The following is a 20,295-nucleotide window of genomic DNA, read 5'->3' on the forward strand; positions in this document are numbered from 1 at the left end:
AACTGGACCAGCCACATAAATACTGTTGCAACAAGAGCAGGTCAGAGGCTAGGTATTCAGTGGCGAGTGTCTCACCTCCCGACTCCCCAAAGCCTTTCCACCATCTACAAGGCACAAGTCAGGAGTGTGATGGAATACTCTCCACTTGCCTGGATGAGTGCAGCTCCAACAACACTCAAGAAGCTCGACACCATACAGGACAAAGCAGCCCGCTTGATTAGCACTCCACCCACCACCTTAAACATTCACTCCCTCCACCACTGGCTGCAGTGTGTACCATCTACAAGATGCACTGCAGCAACTCACCAAGGCTTCTTCAGCAGCACCTCCCAAACCCACGACTTCTACCACCTAGAAGGACAAGGGCAGCAGGCGCTTGGGAACACCACCACCTCCAAGTTCCCCTCCAAGTCACACACCATCCTGACTTACAAGTATATCGCCGATCCTTCATCGTCGCTGGGTCAAAATCCTGGAACTCCCTCCCTAACAGCATTGTGGGAGTACCTTCACCACACGGACTGCAGCGGTTCAAGGCGGCGGCTCACCACCACCTTCTCAAGGGCAACTAGGGATGGGCAATAAATGCTGGCCTTGCCACATCCCATAAAAACGAATTAAAAAAACATGAGTCAGCATTTCAGAATAAGAAGTGATAAAACTAGGAATAAAGCTTTGGTTTAAAAAGAACTACTAACTTTAATTTTCAATGTAGGGCACGGTCTGGACATTTAAATACCAAAGCTTCACTGTGTTTAACTATAGTGTAAAACTCTTAAATCTGCTTCCTGAAACACAGTACAGCACAAAAAAACTTTCATGTGCTATTTGTCTTCTTTCAACTCTCAAAAGGTTGCTAACAATTGAAAGCTTATTGTACCTTGCAAACTACCCTCAATTGCCTAGAATCTACCTTTACCGGGTGGCGAGTGATCGAGTGATTGCTGTGTCCTTGTCTGCCAGACCCAGGCCTGGAGTCTGAACTAGGCCGAGAGCCTGTACTCCCATTGCTACTATGATCCCATTCTTCCTAGAAAGAGAAAATAGAAAGGAGCATATTTAACACTCTGTATTGAACCTAGTGAATGCCAAGTTCATCGTGTGCTATGATAAATGTCTCCACAAATGTGTCTGGCTGTATAATGCCAACATAAAAGACTAGCAAAAGCTGATCAACAGCTTCAAAAGTGACATTTAAAAACAATTATTTACACTAAACGTGCAGTGGGATATGGATAATTGGCAAGATTATCAGTAGCTTGGTTGGATCCTTATGGTAGTTTAAATACTATAGGAAACTCTTTTTTATCCGGCACCGATGGGGCCGGCGTGGTGCCGGTTTATCAAAAAGTCCGGATTACAGAGAGGTATAGTAAAAGGTACGAGAGCCCCGTACACAGCCACAGATCCAGGCGTCCTTATTGCATAGCAACAGGTGCAAGAACCCCGGCCACAGACCAAGCATCCCTGTTGCATAGCAACAGGTGCAGGAACCCCGGTTACACGGCCACTAATATGAAGTAAAACTTACCTGAACCTACTCCTGAATTTTGCCAGTTAACAGAGATTTCCGGTTATTTAGGTGCCGGTAAATCGAGAGTTTCCTGTAATATAGTCGAAACTGGTTGATACAAGGCAGATTGGCGAGCCAAATTTGGGAATCATTCCCTGCTAGACGTAAACTGGGTGGTAAATCCTAGATGGGTCTTTGATGAGGCGTCAAGGTGAAGGTTTAAGGATTCGTCTGGTGCCCTTGCTAAGTATTGTTGTCAAGGTATATATCCCAAAGTTCTTACAAAGGTGTGAGAGAGAAAGCAGAGACAGAACTGTACATAGGGAAAAATCAGAGAAGAGGAGATAGAGAGAAAACAAATTTTAAAAAAAGAGATAGGCTTGCGATACTCTGGAATAGAAAACGTGCTGATCAATCCGCACCTGAAACATTTAGGGCGAGATCCTGAATCAGAATCGATTCACCTGCTCTGCATTTCCAGTATTTTCTGTTTTCAGTTTAGATTTTCATTATTTATGTCGATAATATTGATCTTGATTGTCAGTATGTATGTGGCTCAGAGAACTACAGGTTTCACTTTCTTGCCCACCAAAAGAGAAGTAGGAATAACAACAGAAAACACTGGAAAAACTCAGCAGGCCAGGGCAGCATCCATGGAGAGAGAAACAGAGTTAACGTTAAAGAGAAGTAGGGTCTGGTATAACTCAGTTCCGAGGCAGCCTGGTGGCAGAGCGACAGACAGGATAGGCTCATTATGTCACTTACGTCTATGCCAGACCTACGGATAGAAGGGAGGTGGCACCCGGTTGAGTTCAGGGAATACCAGCACTGTATTTTATTCTTCCACTCTAACAATCCCGCCCCAACTTTTCCCTTGAAACTCCCCTTTAGTGCAGAGGCAGGTTCACACAGACACTCTCCCCCTCCTTCCTGACATCACAAGGTACTCTACCACCTCCTCCTCCTCTCAATATAATACGCAGCCCAGTAGTTCAAAAGTGTACAAATTTGCTTGACGGCAGATCTGGTCACAGAAGCACTGTTCACCCCAGTTAATAGAGGCACTCCTCCTCCTGCAACCCCCTCCATTTCACAGATGTCCTTTACTTCTTCCAACCTTCCCCCAGTTTACAAGGGGTCTTTCCCTTCCTCAGGATCTTTTCCCTTACCAGTCTCACCTACAGGCACTGCTGGGACCAGACACTCTAATATGGGTGGGAATTCCTTTTAACGGGCCAAGAATTCCTACATACATCTCGCAGCACAGACTTCACTCGTAGAGCAATGCAGCAGCGTCAGATAGGAGCTGCAGTGGGACCAGAAGCGAGAAGGTCATTAAGGAGTAAAGTGGCAGAAATTTCCCTCGAGGCAGCAAATTCACTGTTGCATTAGAAAGCTCATCAAAGCTGCCCAAGGGTAAAATGTGTACTGGTTTATGTACGGTATGAATGCCTGACTATATCCTTGTCAGACAACATTTGAAAGAGAAAAGGCAGGTTAACATTCCAGATAGACCCTTCATTAAAACTCTCCGACCTCTCTTGCATTTCCAGCATTTGTTTTTATTGTAAACTTCAATATTCACAGTTTTTCTTTTCAAATGTTGTGAAGGAGTTGTACTAGAAGGTTTCATTCTTCTCCGAAAGCTGGCCACCTCCCTCTATATGCACTCGCTGTGGCAGCACACTTGGTGATCCTGCCTGCACTATAACTTACTATGGTGTGGAGATGCCGGTGTTGGACTGGGGTGGACAAATGTAAGAAGTCACACGACACCAGGTTATAGTCCAACAGTTTTATTTGAAATCACAAGCTTTCGGAGCGCTGCTCCTTCGTCAGGTGAAGTGGAGAGATGCATAAAGACACAGCTTATATAGTCAGAGAATAATGCCAGATGTTTACAGGTAATCTTTCTAAGTACCTTGTGATGTCAGGAAGGAGGGGGAGAGTGTCTGTGTGAACCTGCCTCTGCACTAAAGGGGAGTTTCAAGGGAAAAGTTGGGGAGGGATTGTTAGAGTGGATGAATAAAATACAGTGCTAGTATTCCCTGAACTCAACTGGGTGCCACCTCCCTTCTATCCGCAGTTAGAAAGATTACCTGTAATCATCTGGCATTATTCTCTGACTATATAAGCGGTGTCTGACGAAGGAGCAGCACTTCGAAAGCTTGTGATTTCAAATAAAACTGTTGGACTGTAACCTGGTGTCGTGTGACTTCTTACATATAACTTACTACTATTCAGAGAAGCACAGATTTTTTTTTTTTTTTTTTTTTTTTTAAATCAATTTTTTTTATGCACTTTTGTGGCTGCATCAATTTCTGCCTGTAATAGAAATCAACTATTAACTAGTTTCAGATGGAGTCACAGAGTAACTATATCCAGGACTGGCATAACTTGTCGAAGACGGCAACAACTTGCATTTAACCAGGGCCTTTAATGTGGAAAAACAACCCAAAGCTCTTCAAAAAGGCATAAGGTGGCTTTCAAGGAGGGTCTTAAAGGAGGAGATGGAGATGGAGGAAAGAGAACAGCAGAGTGTGGGGCCTAGACGGCTGAAGGCACAGCCACCAGTGGTGGCGGCGGGGGGGGGGAAGATGTGGTGGTGGCGTGCAGGGGCGGGGGGCAGGGAGGGTGATGCATTAAGATGCCAGAGGAAGAGAGAGATTGCAGGGGAATGGGGTGTTGTAGCAGTGGAAAAGGTTAGAGATGGGGAGAGGCGAGTCCATCGAGGGATTTAAACACAAGGAAGGGAATTTTAAATTTGAGGAGTTGGAGAACTGGGAGCCAATTTGGTCACCAAAGGACGGGGGTGATGAGCAAGTGTGACCTGATCCGGGATAAGATACGGGCAGCAGGGCTTCAGAGAAGCCGAAATTTACGTTGGGTGGGGAATGGGAGGTCGACAGGAGAGGATCGGTTAATGTTTCCTGGCCAGAGATCCACACGATAAAAATTGTTGTCCGAATGCCTGAATTCCAGCTGCAAAAGTTTGTTTTGTAGCCCAAAGGTCTACAGATTCGCACGAGTACATTGTAAGACGCTGGCCAAGTATTTCAAGAATTTTAATAAACTAGTTTGCCCAGTGTTTGACTAGGGCGACACATAACTCAGTCTAGCCTCAAAAGCCGAGCAAACCAAGAACAGGAGCTTCCCTTGGAACCCTACAGCATCACTCCTGCTGGCTGTGCGGATGTGTGATTTGACAACACACTTGCATGTTAACTTTTCCTTCCCAGTTCCTTTCCATTTTTTTTAAAGATTTGTTTTTGTTTTCCTAATTTTTTCACTCTTTTCCTGAAGGTGATATGTCAGGTTATGGCAAGTTCCAGGGCCATACACAACACTTCAGTACCTTGCTCAAGTAGCCAGTCTTTATGTGCAGGCTTAGAGACAGTTTGGCATGTTATTCCTCAATGGAAGGCATCACAACCATAACCAACAAGCATGCAAGAGCACAACCCAGCAGGGGCAAATGATCAGGAGCACAGTTCCTCCATGATTTCCCACCCCTCCCCCTCCCCTTCCTAGTTCATGGGAGCCGAGGCCAATTGTAATACCCCAACTGCAGACACAGCTCCAATTAGCACAGATTGGGGATTGGGGAGATGTTTTGTACTTTGTATTTTTTTTAAACCAACTGTGCATATGTTCTCATAAAGGGAATGATCCTGTTTTGGGAAGAGAACAGCACATGTCACAATGATGTCACAGCCAAGCAACACTATGGTTTTAGAAAAACAAATGATATCTTTGTGTTGCACGTTATAGGGAATGAAAATTCTTTGCTAAAATTAGAGGTTTAACCATAGCCATTAAACTTGTCATGATGCTATTCAGTCTGGTTCTTCAATATTTATATAGCAGTACATCATAGAATCATGGAATGATACAGCACTGAAAGAGGCCATTCGGCACATCGTGTCTGCGCTGGCTCTTTGAAAGATCTATTTGATTAGTCCCATACCTCTGACCTTTCCTCATGGCCCTGCAATTTCTTCCCCATCACACATCTATCAAATTTCCTTTTGAAAGTTATGATTGAATCCGTTTCCTCCACCCTTTCAGGCAGTGCATTCCAGATCATCATAACTCGCTGCATTAAGTCTCTCCTTAACCTTCTCTGCTCCAAGGAGAACAACCCCAGCTTCTCCAGTCTATCCACATAACTGAAGTCCCTCATCCCTGGTAGTATTCTAATAAATCTCCTCTGCATCCTCTCCAAGGCCTTTACATCCTTCCTAAAGTGTGGTGCCCAAAATTGGTACAACACTCCAGCTGGGACCTAATCAGCGGTTTATAAAGGTTCAGCGTAATTTTCTTGCTTCTGTACTCTATGCCTCTGTTTATAAAGTCAAAAGGTCCCGTATGCTTTTTAAAAAAAAAAGCCTCCTCAACTTGTCCTGTCACCTTCGAAGATTTGCAACGTACACCCCAGTCTCTCTGTTCCTACACCCTTTTAAAAATTGTACCATTTCGTTTATATTACCTCCTCATTCTTCCTACCAAAATGCATCACTTCACACACCTCTGCGTTAAATTGCATCTGCCATGTGTCTGCCCATTGTAGGGAATTCAACTCGACTCCAGTTGGATACAATGATATTTTATTTAAGACTTGTAAAACTTAAAACATTATAGTACATGAGCGATAGTTTACAGAACGAAGCAGAATGCACATCGCCCGCTCTGAACTGGATTGATGTTATGTGATAGATCTGTTCCCTTCCTCCTGGATGCTTGCCATTTCGCCTCGAAATTCTTCTACACTAAACAGCCTTGAGCACATGTCCTTTACACACCAGAAAACGGAACTACACACAGCCTAAACCAATTAGCAGGCACACTTTATTCCCTTGTTTTCTTTAATGTTCCTGCTCTGATCACACCATATGCCTGCACCAATCAGATTCCTGATCATGTTCGAGCATCCTAGCGTTCGAGCATCCTAGCATTGTCACTAAGGTTTGTTCCAGCTTCATTAACAGGACACAGTTTGCTGACTCTACTGTTCTCTACACAATAGCTGCTCACTATGTTAGCTAGTTAGTTACTTATAAATGCTATCGCCAAACTTTCGAGCTGATTAACCCAGCTGATTAACCCTTTAAAAAAAAAAAAAAAAAAAAAAATTAGTTTTATGGGATGTGGGCGTCGCTGGCAAGGCCAGCATTTATTGCCCATTCCTAATTTCCCTCGAGAAGGTGGTGGTGAGCCGCCTTCTTGAACCGCTGCAGTCCGTGTGGTGAAGGTACTCCCACAGTGCTGTCAGGTAGGGAGTTCCAGGATTTTGACCCAGCGACGATGAAGGAACGGCAAGATACTTGCAAGTCAGGATGGTGTGCGACTTGGAGGGGAACTTGGAGGTGGTGGTGTTCCCATGTGCCTGCTGCCCTTGTCCTTCTAGGTGGAAGAGGTCGCGGGTTTGTGAGGTGCTGCCGAAGAAGCCTTGGCGAGTTGCTGCAGTGCATCTTGTATATGGTACACACTGCAGCCATGGTACGCAGGTGGCGGAGGGAGTGAATGTTTAAGGTGGTGGATGGGGTGCCAATCAAGCGAGCTGCTTTGTCTTGGATGGTGTCGAGCTTCTTGAGTGTTGTTGGAGCTGCACTCATCCAGGCAAGTGGAAAGTATTCCATCACATTCCTTACGTGTGCCTTGTAGATGGTGGAAAGGCTTTGGGGAGTCAGGAGGTGAGACACTCGCCACAGAATACCCAGCCTCTGACCTGCTCTTGTTGCCACAGCATTTATGTGGCTGATCCAGTTAAGTTTCTGGTCAATGGTGACCCCCCAGGATGTTGATGGTGGGGGATTCGGCGATGGTAATGCCGTTGAATGTCAAGGGGCGGTGGTTTTAACTCTCGCTTGAAGATAGTAATTGCCTGGTACTTGTGTGGTGCAAATGTTACTGCCACTTATCAGCCCAAGCCTGAACATCGTCCAGGTCTTGTTGCATGCGGGCATGGACTGCTTCATTATCTGAGGAGTTGTGAATGGCACTGAACACTGTGCAGTCATCAGTGAACATCCCCATTTCTGACCTTATGTTGGACGGAAGGTTATTGATGAAGCAGCTGAAGATGTTTGGGCCTAGGACACTGCCCTGACCTTTCTTATATCATTTCACCAGTCTGTCTATGTCCTCCTGAAGCCTGTTACTATCCTCCTCATTGTTTACTACATTTCCGAGTTTTCTTTTATCTGCAAACTTTCAAATGATGCCCTCCTGTATACCAAAGTCCATGTCATTAATATATATCAAAAAGAACAGTGGTCCTAATACCGACCCCCAGAGGGCACCACTGTAGACTTCCCTCTAGTCTGAAAAACAACCATTCACCAGTACTCTCTATTTTCTGTCTCTTGGCCAATTTTGTATTCATGCTGCCACTGTCCCTTCAATCCCATGGGACCTTTTGAAAGTCCATGTACAAATCAACTATACTACCTTTATCAACCCACTCCGTTAATTCGCAAAGAATGCAATCAAGTTAGTCAAACATGATTTGCCTTTAACAAATCCATGCTGGCTGTCAGTTATTAACCCATATTTTTCCAAACGCCAATTAATTTTGTCCCGAATTATTGTCTCTAAAAGTTTCCCCACCAACGACATTCGGCTGATTGACCTGTAGTTGCTGGGTTTATCGCTCACCCTTTTTTGAATAGGGGTGTAACATTTACAATCCTCCAGTACTCTTGCACTATTCCAATATCTAAGGAGGATTGGAAGATTGTGGCCAGAGCCTCTGCAATTTCAATCCTCATTTCCCTCCGTAACCTTGGATCCATCCCATCGGACCGGGTGACTTTTCTACTTTGAGCGCTGCCAACCTTTTACGTACCTGCTCTTCATCTATTTTTATCCTATCCAATATCGCTACTGCCTCCTCCTTTACTGCTATATTGGCAGAATCCTCGTCTCTAGTGGAGACAGATGCAAAGTACTCATTTATTACCTCAGCCATACCCTCAGCCTCCACAAGATCATCTCCTTTTTGGTGCCTAATTGGCCCCACCTATTCCTTGACTACCCTTTTACTATTTATATGTTTATAAGAGACTTTTGGGTTCCCGTTTATGTTACCCACAAAGCTATTTAAAAAAAAAATTCATTGATGGGATGTGGGCGTCGCTGGCTAGGCCTGCATTTAGTGCCCATCCCTAATTGCCCTCGAGAAGATGGTGGTGAGCCGCCTTCTTGAACTGCTGCAGTCCATATGGTGTAGGTACACCCACAATGCTGTTAGGAAGGGAGTTCCAGGATTTTGGCCCAGCGACAGTGAAGGAACGGTGATACAGGTCCAAGTCAGGATGGTGTGTGGCTTGGAGGGGAACTTGTAGGTGGTGATGTTCCCATGCGTCTGCTGCCCCTGTCCTTCTAAGCGGTAGAGGTCGCGGGTTTGGAAGGTGCTGTTGAAGGAGCTTTGGCGAGTTGCTGCAGTGCATCTTGTAGATGGTACACACTGCAGCCACATGCACCGGTGGTGGAGGGAGTGAATGTTGAAGGTGGTGGATGGAGTGCCAATCAAGCGGGCTGCTTTATCCTGAATGGTGTCGAGCTTCTTGAGTGTTGTTGGAGCTGCACTCATCCAGGCAAGTGGAGAGTATTCCATCACACTCCTGACTTGTGCCTTGTAGATGGTGGAAAGGCTTTGGGGAGTCAGGAGGTGAGACACTCGCCACAGAATTCCCAGCCTCTGGCCTGCTCTTGTAGCCACAGTATTTATATGGCTGGTCCAGTTCAGTTTCTGATCAATGGTAACCCCCAGGATGTTGATAGTGGGGGATTCAGCGATGGTAATGCCATTGAATGTCAAGGGGAGGTGGTTAGAGTCTCGCTTGTTGGAGATGGTCATTGCCTGGCACTTGTGTGGTGCGAATGTTACTTGCCACTTGTCAGCCCAAGTCTGAATGTTGTCCAGGTCTTGCTGCATATGGACACGGACTGCGTCAGTATCTGACGAGTCTCGAATGGTACTGAACAGTGTGCAATCATCAGTGAACATCCCCACTTCTGACCTTATGATGGAGGGAAGGTCATTGATGAAACAGCTGAAGATGGTTGGGCCTAGGACACTGCCCTGAGGAACTCCTGCAGTGATGTCATGTGATTGAGATGAATGACCTCCAACAACCACAGCCAACTTCCTTTGTGCTAGGTATGATTCCAACCAATGGAGAGTTTTCCCCTTGATTCCCATTGACTTCAGTTTTGCTAGGGCTCCTTGATGCCACACGCGATCAAATGCTGCCTTGATGTCAAGGGCAGTCACTCTCACCTCACCTCTGGAATTCAGCTCTTTTGTCCATGTTTGGACCAAGGCTGTAATGAGGTCAGGAGCTGAGTGGCCCTGGCGGAACCCAAACTGGGCGTCAGTTAGCAGGTTATTGCTGAGTAAGTGCCGCTTGATAGCACTGTCGACGACACCTTCCATCACTTTGCTGATGATTGAGAGTAGACTGATGGGACGGTAATTGGCCGGGTCGGATTTGTCCTGCTTTTTGTAGACAGGACATACTTGGGCAATTTTCCACATTGCCGGGTAGATGCCAGTGTTGTAGCTGTACTGGAACACCTTGGCTAAGGGCACAGCTAGTTCTGGAGCACAAGTCTTCAGTACGATTGCCGGAATGTTGTCAGGGCCCATAGCCTTTGCAGTATCCAGTGTCTTCAGCCATTTCTTGACATCACGTGGAGTGAATTGAATGGGCTGAAGACTGGCATCCGTGATGCTGGGGACCTCAGGAGGAGGCCAAGATGGATCATCCACTCGGCACTTCTGGCTGAAGATAGTTGCAAATGCTTCAGCCTTGTCTTTTGCACTCACGTGCTGGGCTCCACCATCATTGAGGATGGGGATATTTTTGGAGCCTCCTCCTCCTGTTAACTGTTTAATTGTCCACCACCACTCATGCGCTCTCTCTTTGCCCCTCATTTCTCCTCTGTACTTTCTGTATTCAGCTTGGTTCTCTACTGTATGAGCCTGACATTTATCATAAGCCTCCTTTTCCTGTTTCCCAAATCCTTGCAAGACCTTTACCTTCATCCACCAATCCAATTTAATCTTGAACCTTGAACAGGCCTGGATTTGAGCCTGGAGGACAGTTCCGTGCAGGGGGCTGTTGTAAGGTCGGGAAACCCATTAGAGGAGGCCTGTAGCACAAGGCCACAACCGAGGAGATCAGGCAGGCCTAGGGGTGGGGTTCCGATCACGGGGGTAGGGAGGAGGGGGTCCAATGGTAGTCGGTTGCGGGGGGGGGGGGGGGGCGCGGTGGAAGGTAGTCAATATTCCCTGTAATATTTTTTTCCCCCTGCGCGGGCCCTTTAACTGGTTGCGAGGCCCATTCAAATCTCCACGCATGCGCAGTTATTCCCGTTGAAAAAGCCAGTGAGCGGCTTGCGTGGGACCTCCAGACCACTTTTTTTTTTTTTTTTATAATTTGTTTTTATGGGATGTGGGCGTCGCTGGCAAGACCAGCATTTATTGCCCACCCCTAATTGCCCTTGAGAATGTGGTGGTGAGCCACCTTCTTGAACCGCTGCAGTCTGTGTGGTGAAGGTACTCCCACAGTGCCGTTAGGGAGGGAGTTCCAGGATTTTGACCCAGCGACGATGAAGGAACGGTGATATATTTCTAAGTCAGGATGGTGTGTGACTTGGAGGGGAACTTGCAGGTGATGGTGTTTCCATGCGCCTGCTGCCCTTGTCCTTCTAGGTGGAAGAGGTCGCGGGTGTGGGAGGTGCTGCCAAAGAAGCCTTGGCGAGTTGCTGTTGTGCATCTTGTAGATGGTACACCGGTGGTGGAGGGAGTGAATGCTTAAGAGGGTGGATGGGGTGCCAATCAAACAGGCTGCTTTGTCTTGGATGGTGTCGAGCTTCTTGAGTGTTGTTGGAGCTGCACTCATCCAGGCAAGTGGAGAGTATTCCATCACACTCCTTACTTGTGCCTTGTAGATAGTGGAAAGGCTTTGGGGAATCAGGAGGGGAGACACTCGCCGCAGAATACCTAGCCTCTGACCTGCTCTTGTTGCCAGAGTATTTATGTGGTTGGTTCAGTTAAGTTTCTGGTCAATGGTGACTCCCAGGATGTTGATGGTGGGGGATTCAGCGATGCACGGTCACGCAGCTTAATGGGAACGTTTGCGTCGGGGGGTGGGGGTCCAATAGTGTTTGTGGGGAGCGTTCCGATGGTGGTGGTGCTGGGGGGTCCGATGGTGGTCGGGGGGTCCAATGTTGGCCGGAGGGGGTAGCAGACAGATCGCGGGAGGGCAGGGGTTTTACTGGGTAGCTTGTTGGGCCTGGAAGAAACACTCCTACACCTCCTGGCCCACCAGGAATGCTGTAAAAGCACTTCTCATGGATTCAGCCCTTCTCACCTCCTTCAACTGTCGGGTTTCCCCCCCGAGGCCTAGGAAACCCAGCCACGAGTTAAAAATAGAATGACTGTTAAAATGAAGGCAGGCAGCCTCATTATAACATTTAAATGACCAACTCGCTTCCCGAAAGTGGATTGGTTGCCACCCACCTCTCCCCCCTCATCCCGCCTCCATTAAAACCAGAAGTTGGGTTCCTGTTTCAGATTTTAACCTCTGACCAGACACCAGCCCACCCATTTTTGGGAGCTTAGATACAGCCCATAGTTTCTGCCTCAACCACTAAACCTTGAAGCAAATTACATATCCTTACAACTCTCTGTGTAAAGAAGTTTCTCCTACCATCTGCTCTAAATCTTTTGCATTTAATCTTGCATCTACGGCAAGATTGTTCTTGTTCTTGACCTCTCGACTACTGGAAGTATTTTTTTTCTTTCTTCAAAGCATTGCCTTTCAACATCTCCGATCCCTTTCCTAACATCATTCTGTTTCACTGACAGTTCGCATTAGTACAGAACCGCACAAGTACAAGTCTCCCTGTTCCCTCCAGTCTTTCACAGACTTGTCAGGGCAGGAGTGTGAGTACGAGGCCACCGCCTTAAGAACAACTTTGATTTTAACAAGAGGCCAAATCCAAAAAAATGTTTTTATTTTTGTTTCTTCATGTGTATTCTCAGGGCGATGCCGAGAGTCGCCTGCAGCTCATTCACACGTTGCTGTTGCTGAGTGTGTTCGTGTCATTGGTTTCAGCAGCTGAACGTTTCACTTACTTTGCTCTAATGGGATGTTCACACCCAGAGTAAACAAATCTGCAATTTTTTTTATTTTTTAAAAAGAGCTTCTAACTTACAATTGATTTTGGAATTAAGGCTAAACAAACTGCCATTCCACCATGCATTTAGTTCACAACCACGGGGAACCTCTATTTTTTTTAATTTTTTTTTTTTTTTAAGTAAAATGATTTATAAGTTATAAAAGTCACTTAAAAAAGGTAAACATTCCAGTGTTTCCATTAGTTTAGCAGGGGAGTTATCCCGGTGTCCAGGCCAATATTTATCCCTCAACCAACATAACAAAACAGATTATCTGGTCATGATCACATTGCTGTTTGTGGGAGCTTGCTGTGTGCAAATTGGCTGCCGCGTTTCCCACATTACAACAGTGAATCCACTTCAAAAGTACTTCATTGGCTGTAAAGTGCTTTGAGACATCCGGTGGTCATGAAAGACGCTATATAAATGCAAGTCTTCCTTTCTTTCTTTAGTTTATAAAAACTTAAAGTTAAACTGAAATTGAAAAATGCAGCTCTTTTAAGAATTACAGAAAGATTTTTTTTAATGTGTTCCCAGGATGAGGGAGACGCTGGTAAGGCTAGCGATGCCGAATGGGTACTGGTGGGCTTTCTCCTTGAACCGCTGCAGCCCTTGTGCTGATGGTGCTCGCACAATGTTTGGAAGGGAAATTCAGGATTTTGACCCAGCAATGATGAAGGAATGGCGATATATATTCACCAGGACGGTATGTGTCTTGGAGAGCAACTTAGAGGTGATGGCATTCCGAGGACATTGCTGCTCTTGTCCTTTCTTGGTGGTTGAGGTCGGAGGGGAGGGAGTTTCTGTCGAAGTAATCTTGGCGAGCTGCTGCAGTATATTCTATATACGTACTGCAGCCATGGTAGGCAATGAGTTCAGCAGCATGGATGTTGGTCGAGTGAACTGCTCTGTCCTGGATGGCGTTGAGCTTGGAGTGTTGTTGCGGCTGCACCAATCCAAGCGAGTATTCCATCACACTCCTGACTGAGCGTTGCAGATCGCGGAGGAGATTTAAGGGGTCAGGAGGTGAGCCATTTGTCGCATAAATATCCAGCCTCTGCCCCGCTCTTGTAGCCATGATACCAATAATAGCAAGTTCATTTAAATTTCTGTTCAATGGTTTCGCCCCCAGGAGGTTCACAGTGGAGGATTCGGCAATGGAGGTGATGTTGAAGGTCAGAGGGAGATAGCTGTGCCTCCTCCTGTTCAACATAGTCATTACCTGGCACTTGTGTGGCGTGAATGTTACCTGGCACGCAAGTGACTACAAAGTATTTATATCTCACTTTAAATTACCACAGGATACTTTCTACTTCAGCAGAGAGAGATGCACCTAAGGGCAGAAGGAAGCTGTGTGGTGTGTGACCTGAAAGAAGAGTGAAGTTACAGGGCAAGCTGGAGTGGGCCGACTTCCTAACAACATTCTTCATATTACCAGAGGAAAGTAAGCAGAATCTGTGTCGATGTTCAGAGCTCCTGCAGAATAATACGTTAAAATGTTCACATCTGCACGTGTATAGCTAGAGCTCAATCAAAAAGACAAACACTGTATATACAATAAACAAAAATTATGGTGCATTGTCACCACTGGAACACACCATCGTGAGATTGTGCAAGGGGCCTTTCTAAAATCCTGAGTACGTACTGAAATCCAGCCTGATCTTTATCATCCCTACTGGGAGGCCAAATGCTCCCTTGGTTCACATCTGCTTATTCCACACATACACACACGGGACTAAACCTGGGACTGTCCTGCTCTGCATGGATCAGTACTGTGGTAAAGAGGGCCCTTATTCCAGTTTTATGCTGCACCTGTAGCCGTTATAAAGAAATAGGTCACAGTGACTTTCGATTAACATTCTGAGATCCTGTAATATCTTAACTGGAAAATTCCCCGACAAGATGTATCAATTTATAAGCAAAACGCCGCTTCACAACTTTTTCCCCCAGATTTCACTGTGTCACACCAATTTCTACACCAACACAAAAACACACGCTCAAGTAACAACAGGGACCCTCACCCAGAAGTGTTTTTTTCTGTTGCTAAACCCAATCTCAGTTTCTTCAGCTGGGTTCTGAATGCCAAACATTCTTGGGAATCTGCTTCAACACAATCTGATTAGGAAGCCTGCGCTGCATCCACGAGCTTACCAGAAGAATTCAAAACATTTTTTTTCCCTCTCGTCTCTCAACACTATTTACAGTTGGGGCAACCTGGCTCAAGTTACTGATGTCTGGTACAGATGAAGTTAAATTCCATGGCTGCTTGGCATCACACTGGATTCCAAGCATATATGCTGCTGTTATGCTGCTAAGCTGTTATTAGTGCTTGAACACTTTCTGTAGTGTGAACTGAGGGAAGTTATGAGCATCTGTTTATTACCACCTCTAATTTCCTCCTGAATGTGGTGACTCATGCTGAGGTATGGTTCCATGGGTGGCTGCATTGGCCAAGCGGCCATTCTACACATGCAAACCTGGGCAGCAAGTGCCCATTGGCAACTTTTTACATGGGTCTTCACAACTCGGTCCTGTCCACACACCGCACTCAAACACTTTACAGCAGGGATCAGTGGATACTGATCAGAATGGGAAGTGTAGGTCATTATCTATGAATCCCTTTCATAGAAACATAGAAGATAGGAGCAGGAGCAGGCCATTCGGCCCTTCGAGCCCGCTCCGCCATTCAATGAGATCATGGCTGATCATCCAAATTCAGTACCCTGTCCCTGCCTTCTCCCCATATCCCTTGATCCCTTTAGGCTTAAGAAATATATCCAACTCTTTCCTGAATATATTTAATGAACTGGCCTCCACCGCCCTCTGTGGCAGAGAATTCCACAGGTTCACCACTCTCTGGGTGAAGAAATTCCTCCTCATCTCTGTCCTAAATGGCTTAGACTATGACCCCTGGTCCTGGACTCCCCGGCCATCAGAAACATCCTTCCTGCATCTAGTCTGTCCAGGCCTGACAGAATTTTAGAGGTTTCGATGAGATCCCCTCTCAATCTTCTAAACTCCAGTGAGTATAAGCCCAATCGACACAATCTCTCCTCATACGTCATTCCTGCCATCCCAGGTATCAGCCTGGTGAATCTTCGCTGCACTGCCTCCATGGCAAGAACGTCCTTCCTCAGGTAAGGCGACCAAAACTGCACACAATACTCAAGGTGTGGTCTCACCAAGGCCCTGTACAACTGTAGCAAGACATCCTTGTTCCTGTACTCAAACCCTCTTGCTGCGAAGGCCAACATACCATTTGCCTTCTTAACCGCCTGCTGCACCTGCATGCTTACCTTCAGCGACTGGTGCACAAGAACACCCAGGTCTCTTTGCACTTCCCCTTCTCCCAATCTATTGCCATTCAAATAATAATCTGCCTTCCTGTTTTTGCCACCAAAGTGGATAACCTCACATTTATCCACATTATAGTGCATTTGCCATGTTTCTGCCCAATCACCCAACCTGTCCAAATCGTACTGGAGCTTCACGACATCCTCCTCACACCTTACCCTCCCACCCAGCTTTGTGTCGTCTGCAAATTTGGAGATATTACATCCAATTCCCTCGTCCAGATCATTAATATATATTGTGAACAGCTGGGGTCCTAGGACCGATCCTTGCGGTACCCCACTAGTCACTGCCTGCCACTCGGAAAACGACCCGTTTATTCCAACTCTTTGCTTTCTGTCCACCAACCAGTTCTCTATCCAAGTCAATACCTTGCCCCCAATCCCATGTGCCTTAATTTTGCATGCTAATCTCTTATGTGGGACCTTATCGAAAGCCTTCTGAAAGTCCAAATACATCACATCCACTGGTTCTACCTTATCTATTTTACCAGTTACATCCTCAAAAAATTCCAGTCGATTAGTCAAGCATGATTTACCTTTTGCAAATCCATGTTGACTTTGTCCGATCCTGTCACTGCTTTCCAAGTGCTCTGCTATTACATCTTTTATAATAGACTCTAGCATTTACCCCACTACCGATGTCAGGCTTACTGGTTTATAATTCCCCGCTTTCTCTCTACCACCTTTTTTGAATAGTGGGGTAACATTAGCTGCCCTCCAATCCATGGGTACTGTTCCAGAGTCTATCGAGTTCTGGAAGATGACCAGCAATGCATCTACTATTTCTCGGGCCACTTCCTTAAGTACCCTGGGATGTAGATTATCAGGCCCTGGGGATTTATCGGCCTTCAGTCCCATCAATTTTCCTAACACCATTTCCCTACAAATATTGATTTCTTTCAGTTCCTCCCTTTCATCAGACCCTATGTTCCCCGGCATCTCTGGGAGGTTATTTGTGTCCTCCTTTGTGAAGACAGAACCAAAGTATGTATTTAAGTTGGTCTGCCATTTCTTTGTTTCCCATTATAAATTCCCCTGATTCTGACTGCAAGGGACCTACGCTTGACTTCACCAATCTTTTTCTCTTCACATATCTATAAAAGCTTTTACAGTCAGTTTTTATGTTCCCTGCTAGCTTACTCTCATATTCATATTCAGCACAGAGCCAGTTGTAGCACTCTCAGAGATTAGCGTGCAAAGTTAAAGCACAAGGGATTGGGGGTAAGGTACTGACTTGGATAGAGAGCTGGTTGGCAGACAGGAAGCAAAGAGTTGGAATAAACGGGTCTTTTTCCGAGTGGCAGGCAGTGACAAGTGGGGTACCGCAGGGATCGGTGCTAGGACCCCAGCTATTCACAATATATATTAATGATCTAGACGAGGGAACTAGATGTAATATCTCCAAGTTTGCAGACGACACAAAGCTAGGTGGGCGTGTGTGCTGTGAGGAGGATGCAGAGAAACTCCAGTACGATTTGGACAGGTTGGGCGATTGGGCAGATGCAGTATAATGTGGATAAATGCGAGGTTATCCACTTTGGTGGCAAAAACAGGAAGGCAGATTATCTGAACAGCAATAGATTGGGAGAAGGGGAAGTGCAACGCGACCTGGGTGTCCTTGTGCACCAGTCGCTGAAGGTAAGCATGCAGGTGGTTAAGAAGGCAAATGGTATGTTGGCCTTCATAGCGAGAGGATTCGAGTACAGGAGCAAGGATGTCTTGCTGCAGTTGTACAGGGCCTTGGTGAGACCACATCTTGAGTATTGTGTGCAGTTTTGGTCGCCTTATCTGAGGAAGGATGTTCTTGACATGGAGGGAGTTCAGTGAAGATTCACCAGGCTGATACCTGGGATGGCAGGAATGACGTATGAAGAGAGATTGGGTCGATTGGGCTTGTATTCACTAGAGTTTAGAAGAATGAGAGGGGATCTCATTGAAACTTATAAAATTCTAACAGGACTAGACAGACTAGATGCAGGAAGGATGTTCCCGATGGCAGGGGAGTCCAGAACCAGGGGTCAGTCTAAGGATAAGGGGTAAGCCATTCAGGACTGAGATGAGGAGGGATTTCTTCACCCAGAGAGTGGTGAACCTGTGGAATTCTCTACCAAAGAAGGCAGTTGAGGCCAACTTATTAAATATATTCAAGAAGGAGTTAGATATATTTCTTAAGGCTAAAGGGATCAAGGGATATGGGGAGAAAGCAGGGACAAGGTACTGCATTTGGATGATCGGCCATGATCTCATTAAATGGCGGAACAGGCTCGAGGTGCCGAATGGTCTACTCCTGCTCCTATCTTCTACGTCACTGCCCCAGCTGAGATCAGCCAACTCAGCGCAGGACTTGGGATTGAATCTGAGACCTTCCTGGTCTATAGGGCTCAGTACCATCCCATGTTGTTCACTTATCCACTGAACCATCAGAACAGCCACGCCGTGTGCTCCAATCTGAAACTCTGAACATCAGGATTCTCCAATTCATGCCCGACTGAACTCTAAGCTGCCCCATTTTTTCCCAAGCCTAGTCTTGGCCTGGCACTGCATTCTTACACCTCAGCTTGGGTCAGGCTGGATGATTCACTTTTAAAGGAGAATATTTACAAAGATAATTTGCTTGCGAGTTACTACAAAACAGATTTTCCCCTAAATTTCTCATTTTCTGCAAACTTTGGAAAAGTCACTTATCTTCATTTTGCACTTCAGTGAAGTCCACCTGGTTCTGATTCTAGAGCTTTGATTTCACACCGTATTACAGACTCTTGGCGTGTGCTGACACAAGGAATCGCGCAGTGCACTGAGAGTTTACCTGATTCGTTTGTTTGCAGGAGTTCTTCTCCTTTGGGGAGGACCAGTTTACATCTACTGTGTCTGTAAAGTCTTCATTCCACTGTAAACAAAACACATGACTGTTCAACAAAGTGGGGTTACGGGGATAGGGTGGGATATGTGTTGGTGTAGGGGTTATGGGGATCGGGTGGGATATGTGTCTGTGCAGGCTCGATGGGCCGAAATGGCCTCTATCTGCACTGTGGGGTTTCTGTGTTTCCCAGTGTTGGTATACCAGCACTCAATACATTTACACACTGAGCCATTCCAAGGTTCCCACAGGCAAAGTAACATGACTCACCTATTTTCATGAAAGTCGGGATTCCAAGGTTATTTCTGCCATCCCCACAAAGCAATGCACACATCTCTTTAAACTGCACATTTCCTTCAGCCCCACAACCCCCAGTTAAGGAGGAGAGATTTAATAAAGGTATTCAAAATGATGAGGGGTTTTGATAGAGTAAATAAGGGGAAACTATTCCCACTGGCAGGAGGGTCAGTAACCAGAAGACACAGATTTAAGACAATTGGCAAAGAACCAGAGGCGACACGAGGAGAAATGTTATTGCGCAGAGAGTTGTTGTGATCTGGAATGCATTGCCTGAAGGGATGGTGGAAGCAGATTCAATAGTAACTTTCAAAGGGAAATTGGATAAATACTTGAAAAGGTAAAAATTACAGGACTATGGGGAAAGGGCAGGGGATGGGCCTAACTGGATAGCTCTTTCAAAGAGCTGGCACAGTCACGATGGCGTGAACACCCGCCTTCTGTAGAGTATCAATCTATAGCAGCAATGTCGAAAAACAACCCAAGGCACTTCACAGTAGCATAGTCAAACAAATATGGACAGAGAGACAACGAAGGAGATATCAGGAGGGGCGACCAGAGTGTTGGTCGAAGAGGTGTGTTTTATGGAGAGAATTATAAAAGAGAGGGCGGTGGAGAAGTGAATTGGTTTAGGGAAAGAATTCCAGAGCATGGGGCCCAGACAGCTGAGGATACGGCTATCAATTGTAGGCGAAGAGAGGGGGATACACAAGAGGCCGGAGTCACAGAAACGGAGAGTTTGGGGGGCTGGAGTTACAGAGATAGGGAGGGGCAAGGCCATGAAAAGATTTAAACATGATAATGAGGATTTTAAATTTGAGGCATTTGGGGACCAGGAAACAATGTAGATCAGCACGGAGAGGGTTGATGGGCAAGCAGGACTGCGCGTAGGATAACATACAGACAGCAGAGTTTTGGATGAACTGATGTTTACGTTGGGTGGAGAATGGGAAGCCATTCAGGGGAGCACTGAATAGTGGGATCTGGAGGCATCTGAGGCACGGATGAGCATTTTACCGGCAGAAGAGCGGAGGGGTGGATGGGGGCGGATTTGGAAGGCAACAATATGTTCGAGAACTTTGGA

At 46.1% G+C, this 20,295-nt stretch overlaps 1 protein-coding gene across 3 annotated transcripts in view; it reads right to left on the bottom strand.

Annotated features, from left to right (window-relative positions):
- ctif (CBP80/20-dependent translation initiation factor) overlaps positions 1–20,295 on the bottom strand; it is a 292,382-nt gene that overhangs the window by 147,828 nt on the left and 124,259 nt on the right. Inside the window, exons 3-4 of one of the 3 annotated variants that reach the window (XM_085975110.1) lie at positions 18,864–18,944; positions 920–1,030 (exon numbers count right to left, since the gene is read on the bottom strand). In XM_085975110.1, coding sequence (XP_085831236.1) covers positions 920–1,030; positions 18,864–18,944 — 192 coding nt within the window. Of the gene's footprint in view, positions 1–913; positions 1,031–18,863; positions 18,945–20,295 lie in introns of all 3 variants that reach the window. The other 2 variants (XM_085975101.1, XM_085975119.1) reach the window with 2 other exon arrangements.

The sequence above is a fragment of the Somniosus microcephalus genome, chromosome 2 (genome assembly GCF_052327205.1).
Source record: "Somniosus microcephalus isolate GS21.2 chromosome 2, FLI_Smic_1.0, whole genome shotgun sequence".
Lineage (NCBI taxonomy): Eukaryota > Metazoa > Chordata > Chondrichthyes > Squaliformes > Somniosidae > Somniosus > Somniosus microcephalus.